Source organism: Colossoma macropomum, unplaced genomic scaffold, assembly GCF_904425465.1.
Source record: "Colossoma macropomum unplaced genomic scaffold, Colossoma_macropomum, whole genome shotgun sequence".
Lineage (NCBI taxonomy): Eukaryota > Metazoa > Chordata > Actinopteri > Characiformes > Serrasalmidae > Colossoma > Colossoma macropomum.
In genome coordinates, this window is record NW_023494807.1 from 20120544 (window position 1) to 20138718 (window position 18175).

At 40.6% G+C, this 18175-nt stretch overlaps 1 protein-coding gene across 1 annotated transcript; it reads right to left on the minus strand.

The window, feature by feature from the left end:
- Positions 1–15514: 15514 nt before the first annotated feature.
- Positions 15515–17560, minus strand: jund (JunD proto-oncogene, AP-1 transcription factor subunit). Its single transcript, XM_036556503.1, has one exon. The coding sequence runs from the start codon at positions 17115–17117 to the stop codon at positions 16335–16337; it is 783 nt and encodes a 260-aa protein (XP_036412396.1). The 5' UTR covers positions 17118–17560; the 3' UTR covers positions 15515–16334.
- Positions 17561–18175: the final 615 nt, after the last annotated feature.

Sequence of the window (18175 nt, forward strand, 5' to 3'; positions counted from 1 at the left end):
TGAGAGGGCATTGAGGAGGCTCGTCCTTCGTGATTGAAAATAGCTCAGAAGCTCGAGCGCTGCATCATACTTGGTGTGGGGAGGTTTAGCCAAGGACTTCCAAGAAAGGATGTACTCATTTTTTCTTGTTTTTTTCAGAAGCAGAACCCACACAGGCAACCCCTCTGACAATATAAAATAAACAATCAAACATGATTCAGTACAAGATGGCAATGGATTGTCAGCTGCCATTAAAGTACAGGATTACATGCAAGCAGCCCAGGTACAACACTGAGTCATGTCCTCTCTCTCAGAGGCTGACTGAATAAAAGGCTGACAGATAAGTCCTTTAAGAACGGCAGCCTTCTGCATATGTGCACACATATGGACATATGCACATGTTTGGGCACCCGTGATCAAATGACATAGTTTGTTGATTTGTGAAAATAAGTTAAAACCTGCTCTACAGCCCATGTGTCAAACACAAAGCCCGCGGGACCAAGCCAGGCCCGTAGCACAATCCTGTCCAGCTGACGAAATTATTTTCATTTTCTATTAATATTAGCCCATTTCACAGTGCGCTGCACTACAATAGCCAACATGCGCTGCAACGTGAAGTGCACTTCAACCCCCCTCCCTGCAACAGCAATCTTCAGGACAGTGGTTACACCTCAGTCTTACCACACCAGTCACATCACCAGACACACTAGCTGTGTTTCAGCAGCAGCCCAACCAATATAAACACTTAGATAGCTATAAAACCACCTAGTTCGCTAAAAGTGAGATGTGAACAGTGACCACTGGGGATTTCAAAACGGGTGGGAGCTCAAATACCTTTTTACTTCCAATATCTGTCTCGTTTGAAGAGATGGTCTGGCCGTAATGAAGGAATACCACATTAAATACCATAATGAAACAAAACACCAGAGAGCATGGCACATTCTATTTTATGTTTTATTGTTTTTAATTTGTTAAAATCAGCAAATAGTGGAGAATTTATTTTTGGAATGGAAGCTGTAATAAAGTAAAGTTTGGACACATCAAATATTGTTAAATTTGATGTTTTGTTGTTGAGGCTTCTGTGTAACTTCCTGTTAAATATATGTTTTCTCCTTTTTTCCTGAGATTGAAAAATGAATAACTATGCTTTAAGACTGTTTCAACTAGAAATCAAATAAATGAAGGGTGGTCTCTGTCTTTTTCACAGTGCTGTATAGAGTTACCATTTCAGAGATGTGAGCTTTTTTTGTGAGAGTGATACACATCTCAAGCTTTGGTTTTTATGCTGCTTGGGGTGAATCAAGAAATCACGACTGTTCTGTCAGTGTCTAATGTGTAACTGTATAAACTAGATGATGACGAAGATGAAGATGATGATGACGACAATAGCTGTGGCAATGTCTTAGAAGCTGCTGTGGTGTGCTAGTCTGTCCTGCCTGTAAGTGCTCTGAGTAGGCTGTTGCCATGGTCGACAGCGGAGGTGAATAAAGAGAGAAAAAAGGGAGAGAAAAGATATTTGTTCTTTTTCATTTTGGTGGAGAACTCTAAAACTTTATGGAGAACGGAGGGAAGTGAGAGACTGTGTCTGAGAACATAAGGCCTTTGTTAAATGTGTTTTTAAAGAGCAGCTTATTAGAGAGCTCAGTTCTACTGAAAGGAATGTTTTTAAAGGGCCCATATCATGAGAAACCACGCTTCCCTCACCAAAGGTTTGTAGACACCTGCTAATCCAGTGTTTCTTTGAAATCGATGTGTACTGATAGGGAGTTTGTCGCCCCTTTGCTGCAATAAAAGCCTCTACCCTTCAAGTAACCTTTAAACAAGATTTTGGAACATTGCTGTGAGAACAGCATTAGTGAGGTCAAGTACTGATGTTGTTAGTTCTGGTTCACAAACACCACTCCAAGTCACCATCTCAAAGGTATTGGATGGTGCTCTATCACACCAGAGAACACAGTTCCACAGCTCCACAGCCCAGTGTTGGGGGGCTTTGTATCCCTCTAGCCGACCCCTGAACAGGCATGGTGACCTTAGGCTCATGTGTGGCTGCTCCAGAGCATCCCGTTCTATTGACAATGCTATTCTATAGAAAATAAACAAGCTGTGCACAATTGAACACCTGTGTCAGCAGTGGGAGCACCTTTAATTAGAGTTCACTAATTTGAAGGGATGTCTGGAAACTTTTGGATATATATTGTAGCTTTCTACAGTATATGGCCAAATGTATGTGGACAATCTCCTAATTATTGATTTTATATGTTTCAGCCACACTCACTGCTTACAGGTATATATAATGAAGCACATAGTCATGCAATTTCCATAGACAAACACTGGTGGTAGATCAGGTCATGCTGAAGAGCTCAGTGAATTTAAACATGGCACTGTCAACATGCAACCGTTGCAACAAGTCAGTTTGTAAAATCCATGCCTTGCTACATCTGCCCAATTTTTAATGCTATTATTGTAAAATGGAAGCATCTAGAAGCAACAACAGCTCAGCCACAAAGCAGTATACACAATGCAAAAAACTTAAAATGCATTAAAATCACTCACTACAGAGTTCCAAACTGTCTCTGGAAGCAACATCAGCACAATAACTGTCCGTCAGGCGCTTCATGAAATGGGTTTTAATGGCTGAGCAGCTGCACACAAGTCTAAGATCACTATGCGCAATGCCAAGCGTTGTCTGGAGTAGTATGACGCAGGCCGCAACTCGACTCTGAAGCATTGGAAACATTGGCAATCTGGCAGCTTAATAGATGAATCAGGTTTTGGCGGATGCCAGGAGAATGCTATACCAACCAGAACAAATACATACATACATACATACATACATCATCCCAGAACAAATAGTGCCAACAATAAAGTTTGGTGGAGGAGGCATAATGTTCTGCAGCTGTTTTTCAGGGTTTGGGCCCCTTATTTCCAGGAAAGGGTAATGTTAATTCTACAGCATACAAAGACATTTTAGACAATTACAAGCTTCCAACTTTGTGATAATGGTTTGAGGAAGGTCCTTTTCTGTTCTATCATGACTGTGCACTTGTGCACAAAGCAAGGCCCATAAAGACATGGTTTGCCCAGTTTGGTATAGAGGCTCTCCAGTGCTCTGCACAAAGGCCTGATCTCAACCCCCCTGAACACCTTTGGAATGAATTGGACCGTCCTTTGTGAGCTAGGCCTTCTCCTTCAACATCAGTGCCTGACCTCACAAATGCTCTTTTGACCAAATGGGCACAAATTCTCACAGATACACCCCAAAATCTTGTGGAAAGCCTTACCAGAATAGTGGAGGCTGTTATAGCTGTGAAGGGACTCCACATCAATGCCCATGGGTCGCCCAACTAGTTTATAAGGGTGTGATGGTCAGGTGTCCACATGCTTTTGGCCATTCAAATAATATCACCTAAATTCGCCACTGCTGCATCAGAATCAGCCCTCTCTCTTGATGTCAGCTCACAGCCAAAGGGCCTTGGATAAATGGTTCAAAAGACAAATCAGACAAATCTGGCATACCTCTGAAAGGATAACTTCAAATCCATTCAGTTTTACACTCATTTTATAACACTGTGGAAAAGTCAGAGACCACTCTTAATATATTTATTTGTCAGTCAAAATGGCCATTAAATACAAGTTGTTCATTTTGCAGCATTGGGAAACAAGTGGAATAGGTAATTATGTAAACCGAAATATTTTTTCTTTGCCTTTATTACAGCTTCTGTTCTTTTCAGGACACTTGCTTTCAGTTTTTCAAAGAAATCTGCAAGGATATTTGTCCACACCTCCAAAGTTCAGTCTTAGAAGTTGGTTGCATTTTCTGCTTCTCACAATCCAAGAAATCTTAAACACATTCAATGATGTTAAGGACTGGACTTTGGGGTGGGGACTCTGGTCAGTCTGTTGTTCTGATAACTGCTTTTTGTCTGATTTGTAACTTTTCTTCATTTTTTTCTCTTTCCTTTTCCCAGTAACAGCTTCTTGACAGCTACACATCCTTTCAGACTCATGTCATTGCATTCCTTATGAAAGTAGATTATCTTAAATTCAATCTCCCTGGAAATATCTCCTGAAAAATTAAGAACTTAACTGGAAGTTAAGTAGATGAAGCATGAAGTTTGACTTTTGCATAGTACTGTTTATCTAATAAGCTTAGCAAGTTAGCTAGTCTTAGCTAAAGCCACCACTGCTCTCCACAGGGGGTTGTTGAGGAACAGACTCTCTGGGTAGTGACTTTCTGCGGACAGACAATTTTTAATTTAACCTTTAATATAACCAGGCAAGTCATTAAGAACACTAATTTACAATGGCTGCCTGGAGAGCAGCAGAAACCACTTGAGGAAAAGAGAAGTGCAAAAGAGAGATAAAATAACAACAGAAAAGTAGTATGTTCAAGTGATGAGAGCCATTGCACATTAGATTGCACTCGATTCGAAAGCTAAAATTTCCTGTGATCAGAAGTCCTTGGGGGAATGCACAGCATCTGTCACAGAGATTTGCTAGTACACAAATCTATGTGAACTGCTACTGTATGTACTATGATCTGTTTTAAGTACAATATGCAAACATGACAGATGGTATTCCATTCTGTATGCAGTGTTTACAGTATTGCACATGCATACCTCCATTGCGCTTTCTCAGTCTTAATGGCTAATCGCAGGCTAGCTGTGGATTAGCAAACATCACAGGTACGTTGCTCACATTACTGCGTAGGTGAAAGGGGGTTGTAAAAAGCTGGCACATTTTGAATCCTGAGTGCTGACTAGGAGCCAATTTCACACCCCGCTCGATACTGTTTAGGCTCATTTTGCCTGTGGCTCTGCAGTTTAGTTGTCACACGTTGAAGTCCAGCAGTGATTATTCCAAAGTGCCACAGCGGACATTAGGCAGGCTCAATAGGCGTGAAATACGTGGCTCGAGTTGGCTTGTAATAACTGTTGTTTGGAAGGTCGGCCAAATGCTTAAAAACAGCGAGAGATCCGACAATGCATAAATATAGCCAAAAAAAGAAAAGCTTGCCAAACTTGAAAGCAGCCCAGAATGAAATTACATGCGCTGCAGTAGCGTATGGAATTTGGACGTTTCCTTTAAAAGAAAACGGCCGCCTTGGCTTGGCCTAATCTGCAAAAGCGTGGCCCAACAATTCTGCTCAAAGCCCATAATTAGTCACGGTGTTTGCCATGGGTATTACCCAGCAAAAAGAAACTGTTTTCCCACGTCGGCTTATTAGTGAATAGTGAGTTAATGTCATGATTCAAACAACTCTGGCTCTTGGTTATCCTTGTGGGCTCAATATGACACTCTCAACCTGATGTGAACTCAGGATTTCTATACTAGAAAGGACACCCACTCCTGCTGCTTGGAATCTATTACTGAAGCTGTTGTATCATCCAGGGCAACAGGGGGCACTACCAAGATGAAACACTGCTGGGATTAGGCTACAGTTACAACACTTTTTGGCAGGCTAGCAAAGCCCAGCTTTACTGAACAATGCCTGAGGCGCCTGATGAAAAACCTAACAAATGATCTGTGCCATGTGCTCTGAAGGTTTAACTCTTAGCTAACCTGTTTCAAGAAAAGCAATTTGTGACAGAGAAGCCAAACCCAAACTTTAGAGATAAAATCTAAAAAAAGAGCTATGAAAATCAATAGCGCATCTAGCTAATTTAGTTTCCTGTAGTTATACATTAGTATTCATCTGTACTGATATGAATTCCAACTACTTTCAGCAGGTCAGACCAAATAGCTCAGCTTAACCATAAGAGCTAAGAACAATAACAATAAAAACTCTGTTCACTAAAAATGCCTTTTTGTTCGGTAGCATTGCTAGTTTTTAGCCGAAGTTAGTGATTTCATAACCTGTGTTTGATTGTTTTTGCCTACCAATCACTGAAATTGTCCAATGAAACCTTATTTTAACTTCTAATGAAAAAGTTAACCCTTTAAAATCCCAGTCTTGTTACATACTAAGGTTTATTATTCAGTAACTACAGGGACTTAACTGCAACCTGGCTAGATTATACAAGTGTGCAATAAAACTTTGGCCTCACCATTTAAGGGGTTAACAAAATAACATTAATTTGCCTTATGTTTGTTATCAAGCAATGTGCTGTTGCTATAGTCAAACATCTAACCATTCTTGCTAGACTGGTTCTAAATCATTACATTTTAGCAAGTCAGAAAAAAATTTATTTGAAGGCTGCCCTTAGACTTCTTTACACTTGCACAAGCACTGAATAATATTTATATTTATGTATTTTTTTAATTGAGTACTTATGAACAGCTACTGTCAGAATTTGCAAAATGACGTGTGCTGTTTTGTAACGTAAATGCCAGATTATAGACATATAAGTCCCTAAACTAAAGTGATAGACATTCGTTCCATTTCCAACAGCTATAATGCATCACTTCTAAGCAATGGAACTTGAGGCCTAATTAAGAACACCACATCATATTTATTACATATTTTCCATTATTACATTAGCTTAAGAGCATCTTTCATAAAACTATTCTTAACCAGGCCTCTGCTGTTCCATTAGTTGAGAAAATGTTTCATAACAGTGTTACAAAAGGAACACACTGCCCACATTTCAGTTTAAGGGCCCTTACGTCAATACAATGTCATTGAATGTCATTATTCAATGCTTCTGCCCATATCATAAGGTCTCTATGTAAGTAGCCTTCAAATAAAGTGCTACCGAAGTTTCATTGATCATAGTGGCACTGCATATAATTAGCAACATTACATCTACAGAATACTGATGAATTTTTAGAGGGAGTGTCATAAGATCTGTCAGTGCAAGTCAGCTTTCAGAGTTCATCTAAAAAAGCTGTCGCAAAGGACCAACTCGCTCACACACACTCCCTACCCTCCATATCTTGGCAGTAACTGAAGCACTCCGAGCTCTTTGTTGTTTAGGTGCCCGGATCCGTTTACCATTTAGTGGGGAACTTTCCAAGGAGATGCTCATGAAAAGTCTGACCCTCCTGAGTCATGACTCTTGAGGGAAAGACTTTATTTAACGGAATCTCAGAAGTGCTGATCAGAGCAAGAGCTAAAAAAGACAAAGCCAGCTAGTGCGCTAGTTCAGGATTAGCGTGCGTAGGCGAGTGAAAGCAAAGATGGGCATTTATTATCTCTCTGTCAGAGCTGGCTTTGAGGGGAACTTTTTGATACTGGCAAACTATCTGCTCAAGTGAAGAAGCTTGTTAATTGGCAGACCACAAGCACAAATATGATATCAGATCAGATTTGCACTGTTAATATCAGAGGCATACCTAATGTTAGTGTGGGTGGGGTAATCGCGGAGAGGTCTGTGACTAGGCCCCCCTACCTATGACTCATAGGTAGCTAAAATAACTTAACATTGTAGCATTCACCGCTATTGAAGGAGACACAGCTTGTGCACAGGTCACTGTGCTTTATTAATGAGCTGTTGTTGGCCACAGCTATGCCATACATAAAGAGATTTTTGTCTAACACAGGGGTGCACAACTCCGGTTCTGGAGGGCTGGTGTCCAGCAGAGTTTGGAGGTTTCCCTACTTAAACACACCCACTAAACCTGCCAATTAACAGATAAATGCAATCAGGTGTGTCTTAGTAGGTATATCACCAAACTGTGCTGGACACTAGCCCTCTAGGACTGGAGTTGTGCACCCCTGGTCTAACAGTTTGCTCTTTGCCTGGCTAGGTCATACATCCTCAGCCATCAGCATTAGACTGACTCAGTACTACCTAATACATAGAACACCCCACCTTCAGAATAAGAGTCCTTATAGAAAAACCCAGCGAATATTGGCTGCAGAACAATTATCCCATAACCAACTTGCACACATTCTTGAACACACTACAATATTATTCTTCATCCACTACATTAGAGCAATACCTGTTGTGACAACACCTTGTGACCATTCATTTTTTTGCCCAGGGTTCTATAAAATACTAATTATAGTTGAATGCAAAAGTTTGGGTGCATCAAATTACATATATTCTTTTTTTTTTAAAATGTAAACAATTTACACATCCTCTGCAAAGAACACACTTATGCATATTTTAATGCACAATTACTGCTTATTTGCTGAATTCAACACACTGGAAAAAAATAATAAACATAAAATGTGGCCTGTGCAAAAGTTTTTTATATATATCTTTTTATATTTTATGTTCTATTATTTCCAATATGTTAAACAAATAAATAGAAATTCCACATATTTAGGCTTCCTGTAGAGGATGTGTTCACTTATTTTCACCTAGAAATCAACAAGATTTAAAGGGTGTTTAAACATTTGCATATGACTGTACATCACTGCAATGTCATTGCTTATTTACACACTGTTGCAATGTCTTAACCAAGTTAATACTCCAATGTGGGTTGATAGTTGGAGTACAATATGTTATAGTATAATGCATATCGTTTAAGTCATCATAGCTATCCATTAGGTACAGTGTACAGTTGCGTAAGTGGCGATAAGGTGTCCAATAAAGACTACAGGCCCCAATGCGATTTCATTGCCTGCACTGCTGGTGCTTAGCCATTGTCACGTTGTCTTTTTTATTATTCATTAAAGGTCATGTTCATATGGGAAGGCATTGATTTACTTTTTCTCTGGGGCTCATAAGATCCTAGTTACCCCACAGGATATAAGAGTTTATCAGGCCCCAGTTTAGCACCTTATCATAGCCTACATACTGAACATAGCTGCAAAAACTGGTTTTCTTCTGAAATAAGGGCCAACAGCAGAGCTCAGTCATTTAGGCTAAAGCAAGTCTTCCTCTAATGATAAGGTCTATGACAATTGCTACTCTCCAGTCGGTCGGTTATGCAGCTGAAGGCATCCTATTGTTCTGTTGGAGAAGAGAGCACTTAGATAGGCCACGTCAGCCCAGCCACGGCTAAATCCATCTGACAGATATTCCACTCTCATTCACTCAGGACGGTTCTTTTGTGCACAGGCATATGCGGAATGGCAAAAAGATTCTTCAGACACTTTCCTATGTGTTCACCTCCACTTTGGTTCAGCAGTGACGGAGCACACTTAATTTGTTTATCTGTAGCCAACAGTGTGGGGGCACTGCAGATCATACTCTTCATTGTTTTGTTTGCCGTGGGATTGGCTTTTACAGTAACTATTGTTTCTTTTTTAAAAGGGTCATTCTTTTTTTGCCATTCAGTTGTTTATTTGACCTTCTATTGTGCGTTGTGGGGTCAATCCATTGTTTAAAATAGGTGCCTGGACAGAAAATAGAATGGGTGCTATTTGTGGTTGTGCCTTGGGTGGCCAAAACGATGCAATTAACATAAGTACCAAATCTCATACACATTCACTCAAATGTCTCATGTTAAGGCCTATATGAAATTATACAGCTTATTAGCAGAGGTACTAGAGGTTGAAACTCACAGCCTATGTGAACATGAATGCACTGTTTCTCACTGGAATAATGCTCCAACTTAGTCCAACAAGTGCAGGCAGCCCAAAACAGACTGAGATTGCACATTTCCATGGAAACAGAGAATGCACAGAGTCCAGCTAAAATAACATCTGACCCCAATTCAGTGATTTGTACAGTTAATGTAAGCCAACAGATAGCCCTGAGTCACCATGGCCTGACTAAGTAGGATTTTTAATTAACCTTAGGCTTTCTTGGAATAACAATAAAGCCAGTTAAGGTCAGTGGAGCAGACATGTCTGAAATGCTATTAAAGGTTCCGAACAGCAAATGCTCGCAGGGGAATTGATGAAGAGCAAATTAGAGGAGACGGCAGGCCTGGCTCATTATTAGTCATTAGGTGAAAACACTGGCAGAAATGGATCTGGAGTTTGATTAAATGCCAGGCAGAAAAAAAAATATTCATTCACAAGCCACCACTTTTCGAAATGGAAGGTGGCCCTCCGTCTATAATGTGTCTCCCTCTACTGGACAGAGCTGCAATTACAAATATGTTCAAAGGGATCCGGATGTCAGGGATGACCTTTTTTACCTTTTTAGTTCATATCCCTGGTCATATTAACCATGATACACCATATCATATCATTTAGCCCCCAGAAGAAAGGAATTTAACCCAGATATTTTTAATTAATGTGATAACATAAAATGAATAAATTGAACCAAATCTTCTATAATTCTGTTATCAGAGTAACAAGGACATTGTTGGCTCTCTGTGTGTGAAATGTTGTGACTCTGTGTTGAGCTGCTAGTGAGCAATGAAGGATGAAAGCGGAGGCATGACAAACCCCTGCACTTTATTAAGAACATCTCCTTCTATCTACACTCATTGTCCATTTTATCAGCTCCACTTATACCATAAGGTGAGCTTTGTAGTGCTGCAATTACATAATATAGTCCATCTGCTACATCTGCAAACTTTGTTACACCTCATTTACCCTGTTCTTCAATGGTCAGTTCTCCCACAGGACCACCACAGAGCAATTATTATTCGGGTGGTGGATCATTCTCAGCACTGCAGTGACACTGACGTGGTGGTGTGTTAGTGTGTGTTGCGCTGGTACGAGTGGATCAGACACAGCAGTGCTGCTGGAGTTTTTAAACACCTCAGTGTCACTGCTGGACTGAGAATAGTCCACCAACCAAAATATCCAGCCAACAGCATCCTGTGACCACTGATGAAGGACTAGAGGATGATCAACACAAACTGTGCGGCAGCAGATGAGCTACTGTCTCTGACTCTGACAAGATAGAAGTGAACTAATAGAGTGGACAGTGAGTGGACACAATGTTTAAAAACTCCAGCAGCACTGCTGTGTCTAATCCACTCATACCAGTGCATCACACACCAACACACCACCACCACTTAAGTGTCTGCATTGCAGAGAATGATCCACCATTCAAATAATACCTGCCCTGTGGTGGTTCTGTGGGGGCCCTGACCATTGAAGAACAGGGTAAAAAGGGGCTAACAAAGTATGCAGAGAAACAGATGGACAACAGTCTATCACTGTAGAACTACAGAGTTCTCCTATATGGTAAGTAGAGCTGATAAAATGGAAAATGACTGATATATACACTCACTGAGCATTACATATATGCTCACCTATGAAGACGAAAATCCAAGCAGAAAAAACAGCCGCAATTCCATTTTAAGGCTACTGTGATAAGGGTCATCCTCCACTCTTGATTTTTGGCAATGTCAAATTCAAGACCACATGCAGTAAATAAGAATCTACATTCAAGGTTTTGGTCTGGCAATGCAATGTTGAAAAAAAAAAGAATCAATGGAATCCTAATTTCCCATGATGAAACTCAACTCTACTCAAAAAACAGGTTCTCTAAGCAATATATACTTTCTAAAACTATGTATGCTATGCAATATCACACATACACTAAATGGACAAAGTATTGGGACACCTACACATTAGACATACAGGAGCTTTTATGACATCATATTCTAAATCCACAGGCATTAATATGGAGCTGTTGTTGCTCCTAGGTGCTTCCATTTTACAGCAACAGCACTTACAGTTGACAGGGGCAGATCTAGCAGGGCAGAGATTTCACAAACTTGTGGCTGAGGTGGCATCCTATGACAGTGCCATGTTTAAAGTCACTGAGCTCTGCAGTACGGCCCATTCTACTGCCAGTGTTTGTCCAAGGCTGTGTGCTTAATTTTATCTACCTGTCAGTAATGCATGTGGCTGAAACACCTGAACTCAATAATTAGAAGGAGTGTCCCAATACTTTTGTCCATATAATGTATGGGCCAACAAAACAGACTATGCCAGGCTATTGGTTCTAACAGACGTCAGTCCTGTTTCATGCTTATTTTTATGACTGACTAAGATACCACATGGAAAAATACTAGTTTAACTTCTATGGAAAGTAAACAGAGATCTTCCTCACAATCTTCCAGGAGCCTTTATAACTTTATACTGCGGCTCCACCTTACACATGAAGAGTTATGCACTTGATTTTTCTTAGGAGTCTTCCTACCCACTGAAATTTTACAACAAATATAATGAGGCCCTGTTGCTATAAAAAAAAACACTGCATTGTATTTGAAGCTTCTTTATTTTCTGTAAACTGTATGTTGCACCTGCAAATTATAGAGGCTTTAGGTATCTACTGTAGCCAGCATACATTATCATGCTGCTACAATGGCACGCATGAAATGCCTTTGCATTCTGGGTATTGTTGTTTTTATTACCCTGGGGTTCATCCAACATCTTCAGAGGCAAACAAACTTCTTCTGTTGACATTACAGAACGTTGGTACTAGCTTGAAGCATTTCTGGTTTTGGACGGATATTTGTGTAATTATCTTAGTGGCATATACAGTAAAGTCAGAGACTACTCTTCATTGATTTCATTTCCAGCCAAAACAGACATAAAGTACAAGTTATTCATATCCATGTATCGATTTAACAGAAAGTTACACAGAAGCATCAACTAACTATAAATATAGAAGTTTGCATTTTCTGCTTCTCAGAAGGATTCCCAAACACACATGTTGAGTTCTGGACTCTTTCCTAATTCTTTTTCTCACTAAGGGCTTCTTGACAGCTACACATCCTTTTAGACTTACTGAGTTGTCTTCTCACAGTGGAAGGATGGACAGAAGCACCTGTGGATTTTTACAGATCAAACAAGAAAAAGATAAAAGATAAAAGATACAGATAAAACAAGAGTGGAGCTTGATTTTCTCCTCTCTGTCACAGATGAAAGCTTTAAGTACTGTTTATCTGTTTTGGTGCTCTACCAGGTCTCTAATTTTTTAACTGTTGTTTTTATTTTCCTTTGACTTTCCCCTTCCTTATGTAAGTGAATTATCATAAATCTAATCTCCTTAAAAGGATCTCCTAAATATGAATAACTTGTACTTTGACTGGAAATTAATTAAATGTATATAAAAGTATAGTCTATGACTTTTACACAGTATTGTATTTATTGGTGCTGTTGTACTGTTAAACAGTGACAGAATATTGGTGTAATTTCTCCTTATGTATAATCATTGACAGCATTCCGCTGTATCATAGCATTTATCTATTACATTGTGATCTATCACAAGTGTCTCATTCCCAATCACTCTTGAATCATGCATTTGATAGCAATGTCTAAGGTTCAAATAATAAGAACTCACTGTGCTCTGCCTTTTACATTTCAAATGTATTCTGCATTCTGTTCATGTTCCCTTCATATTCACACTACATTTGGCAAGTGCTTAGTTTAAACAAATTTGACTCTTTAAAGTGGTCAAAATAAACAGAAGGAGTGATCATTAACAAGGGATTTTTATATTCACATTAAAACATATTAGTCTGTAAGTGAGACCGAGGAGAGCTAAATGTTAGTAAATCAATGAAGAAATACTTTGATAAAACTGAATACATTTACTGTCTACCAGCTCCCAGGACCATCACAGTGAGAAATGTGTGTATAAACATTACTGATTGGCATTAAATATGAATAATATTTTTGACACAACTAGCAGTGACGACCACGGAAATGTGTAGGCCCGAAGCTTTGATGGCTGTTAAGAAGCCATATTACAATATACATATCTCAATCTTGATATAGTTAAGCTGGATTTACAGGATAGTGACAAACATTTCAATTTTGAGCTCAGTGCTACGCACTTAAGAGAGATGGTTCTTCAAAGTTTCTTTAGTAAGGGTGATAGTTCTATTTGGAACTGTTTCATGCCTAAATGGTTCTTTGCATGGTGAAATGTTTCTTCAGATTGATGGAAGTGTTGTATGTGGTTCTATATGGACACTTTTTGGAAACGGTTCTATATAGCACCAAAAAGGGTCCTGAATTTATTACAATGTCAACCTTGTAACAATAGAAGAACCCTTTTTGGTGCTATTTAGAAACATTTTCAAAAAGGTTCTATATAGAACCATATACAACACATTGTCCATCAGTATGAAGAACTATTCATCATGCAAAGAACCATTTAAGCAACAAATGGTTCTATATAGATCTTGTACAGCACTTATGTATTGTATTGCACTGTTCTGTGTTTAACTCTGTCCCTTTTTCACTAGATGTCAATGACCTTCTGATTCTAGCAGTATCTGAGCTTAGGACTGGCTTTCTCTCTAACCTATAGGTAGCTAGCGAAGATTCTTTCTCTGGATAGACAAAGCACTTTTTGTAAGTCGCTCTGGATAAGAGCGTCTGCTAAATGATGTAAATGTAAATGTAAATGTAGATCTCATGGTTCTAAATACAACCATCACCCTTACTAAAGAAGCGCTGAAGAACCATTTTTAGGTGTGTACCATACGCTTGGTAAACCTTTTTGACACTGACCAGTTTCACAGTCTAGTGCCATGTTCTATTTTAATGTTAGGCCTCTACATAGTTGTATTCATCTTCTGTAGTGTTGTCTTTAAACTGAGTTTTAAAAGAGGTTCCATTGTAGTGCATTCATATTTAGTGGACCCTTGATTCTTGTTCATTTGGTTTCTATACTAAACTACACTCTTAAAAATGATGATTCAAGGGTTCTTCTGTAAAGAAAATTGTTCTGTATAGAACCATGAACACTTAAAGAATTATTGTTACAATGTCACGTTGGTAATATTAAAACCCTTTTTGATGTTATATAGAACCCTTTTCAAAAAGGTTCTGTATAGAACCATATTCAACAGTCTCCATCAGTATGAAGAACCATTCACCATGCAAATAACCATTTAAGCAAGAAATGGTTCTATATAGAATCTCATGATTCTAAATATAACGTTGCCTTTACTAAAGAACCAATACTTTTTCAAGTATGTACCATACACTTGGCGAACCTTTTTGATATTGAGCAGTTGTACATTCTAGCATTGCGTTCTATTTTAATGTTAGGCCCCTTTTATATTTGTATTCATCTTCTATAGTGTTGTGTCTTCAAACTGATTTTTAAGGCTCCATTGTAGTGCAATCATATTTAATACACCCTTGATTCTTGTAAAGTTGGTTTCTATACTACACACTTAAAAACACTTCCAAAGGTTATTGAGTAAATAAAATGGATCTATATAGAACCATGAACACTCAAACAACTCTTTGCATGATTAAAGGGTTTTTTGCATCATCAACCTTTTTGAAAAGGGTTCTTCCGTTATGATGTCAAGCTTGTAATAGTAGAACCCTTTTGGTGCTATATAGAACCATATTCAACATATTCTCCATCAATCTAAAGAACCCTTTCACGATACAAAGGGTTCTTTGGTTGTTGATGGTTCTGTATTAATATATATATTACTTCTATAAGAGCCCATTTTTAAGAGTGTACTGTAGGATATGGCATCCTTGGCCTCTTCATGACAGCCACTTGGTGTTATACTGCTTAGAGCCACTAGATGTCCTTCTTTTCTGTAATGAGATGCAGTATTAGTTTTCATGCTCACAGCTATGATGCTCTCTCCAAAAACTATGACAGCGAGTTTACATAAGCAGAATAATGGGTTCTTCCACCCAAACCAAACCAATGCTTTCTCCCAGAAGAACACACAAAGTGTTTAACCAGTGACTGTGCCAAGTTTGCTGCCATGACTGGTAAGCTGTCAATGTTGGGCAACAACAATATACAATTGAGCAAATGAAATAACACTTTTATTACACAGTATTTCATTTGAAACTCGAAGGCAATACACATATGTGACAGATTCAAAAGAAAACATTTTGACACGTGACTCCATGAGAGAAAAAAAACACCAAACAATTCACAATAGCAAAAAAATAAGATAAGACATTGTGTGAATAGCTGTATACAAAATAGATAAGGTCATTGGGTAATAAGTGCTTGTAGACAAATAAGGCTTTACACATGAAGAGTGCATGCATGACAATCTGTGTTTGGTTGCACTCATTGAGCTTGTCTTATTATCATGCAAAACACTGCTGCTTTTAGTCCTCTTCTCTTATCCCAAATAGGCATGAGAATCAAATGTAGTAGTGTTCTTTCTGCTGTCTTAGAGAAAGGCGTATGAAGTCCATCTGCTACAAAACCGTGTAAACATATTGAAAACATCTCTATTTTTACATCAGCACCAATATAGGGTGAGTTTGGGTATTCTGGGGTATCGGTAATATGGGACACTTTAAGAAACTCTTGTGTATTCCAGTTTCACCTGATGCTTACTAGTGTATTCTTTCCAAATGAGCAAATTCAGTTAGAAAAGTCATTTTTAGTGAGTAACTGAATGAAAGAATGGCTTTATTATTCATTGCCTATGACATGTATGTCAACAGACTGTCCCATAACACCTAGCACACTGTCCCATGTGACCTCAAGCCCCACTGTACCTGAATCCACCCCGTGTCCCCTCTTTTTTGGCGCGGCTGCATAAAGCCTGAATTATTCTGCTGACCGGAGGAGCTGCGTGCTGAAGCTGAGCACTAAGGGTCAGTAGGCCTGGACCTGGCTAGGAAGCAGCTGGCAGCCGTTGTTGACGTGGTTGAGGACCCTCTGCTTTAGCTGCGCCACCTGCTCCCGCAGCACGCTGGCCGTGGAAGCGAGCTCTGTGTTCTGGCTCTTCAGCGTCTTCACCTTGTCCTCGAGCCGCGAGATGCGCTCCAGCTTACGCTTGCGGCACTTGGAGGCGGCGATGCGGTTGCGCAGCCTTTTGCGCTCCGCTTTGATGCGCTCTTGCGTGTCCATGTCGATGGGCGAGAGCGGCGGGCTCTCGCCGAAGCTCTGCACGTCCGGGACGGTCTGGGGCTCGTCCTTCAGCGGCTGGAGCCGCGCGTGCTGCTCGCCTGAGGTGGGTGCGTGAGCCGGCGGCGGCGGAGGCGGAGGGAAGGGGATGGTGTCCGTGCTGTAGTTCACCGTGGTGCCGTACGTGCTCAAGTTCGTGTATACGGGCAGGTCCGAAGGCAAAGCCAAGCCTGCGTGGCTAGCGAGCAGTCTGCCGCCTAGCGTGGTAGCTCCGTTCAGCTGGTTCTGCTTGTGGAGGTCCTCCAGGGCTTTGACGAAGCCCTCGGCGAACTCCTGCTCGTCGCTCACGGCCTTGTTGTACGCGAACTGCGACGACGTGGTGGGCGTCGTGGACTGCGCTATGAGCCTCTCCAGCTCCGGGGAGGCTAGCTTGAGCAGTCCCGGCTCGGCCGAACCCAGCATGGCCTCGCCGTCCTTCAGCTCGGAGCCAGCGTTCTGCTCGTCCAGGTTTAAGCTCATTTCTTTCTTCATCACGCCGCGTCGTGAGAACAAGCGCTGTTCGGGTCTTTTGTGGGGCGCTTTCCCCCTCAGCTCTCAGAAAGCGTTCAGCACCTCTTCTGGATGGAGGGTTTGTTTTTGTTCCCCATTCTACACCCTCAGAAGGGCTAAAAACAGCCTGGTAGCTAAACGGCTGTACACTCAGTCTCGTCGAGAGTCAGAAAACTATAAAACGCGCTCTCAGAAAGAAACAGAAAGTGTTCTCGTTCTTATCGCTTCTCTTTCGTTCGAAAGTCCGAGGGGAAAAAAGTATAAACCTTCTTACGTAACTCCTTTTCTCGTCTTTTTGTTGGGTCGTGTTGAGCGAACTGCGCTCCCTCTTCCCTCACAGCCAGTCTTCCCGGGCTCAGGATGGGCGGAAAATAAAACATTTGCAAGTTTTTCTAGCTCGCAAAAAATTTCCATTATGTCACTTCAGAGCGCTCAGATTGGACCGAAATGACGTTTTCCTCCGGCCTCATTTGCATAAGAGGGCCGGGTTCGGACTCCGTCGTCATGGCGACGCTGGGCAAACTGCAAACAGTGCGGTGCATTGTGGGGTGATGTCATAAAGAAACGTAGAGCGCGCGAGGGTGGGGCGAGAGAGAGCGCGGGAGGAGGGGCGGAAACCGTGTCTGGTGGAAATGTTCCCTTTATTTCCAACATGTGGAGGTTTTTTTGGGCGTCTGAAAGTAAAGCGAGAGGGAGGAGGAGGAGGAGGGGCAGGAAGAGGAGGAGGAGAGTCAGGAACAGTGTCTGGTTGGAAATGTTTCTTAATTTCCACCTTTGTGAAGGCTTTTGGACTGAACTTTCCACACCGTTGTCGTATTTGAGAACACGAGCGCACAGAGTCACACGCTTCACATAAACACACAAAAAGGGTTTGAATTGTGGAGGCCGCAGTGAAACTGAATGTAAGCTGCACCTCCTCCTTCCAAAAGTCCAGTACACTAGATTGTTTTCTAGCTCTCCGGCCGCAGGTACGTCATCATACCCATTTTTTTGTGCTAGTGTTTCATTTATTATATGGTTATTAATAATATTACATAAGG

What these genes read in the sequence shown, in the direction of transcription:
- jund (XM_036556503.1), bottom strand. Translation starts at nt 17,117, where the DNA reads ATGAAGAAAGAAATGAGCTTAAACCTGGACGAGCAGAACGCTGGCTCC.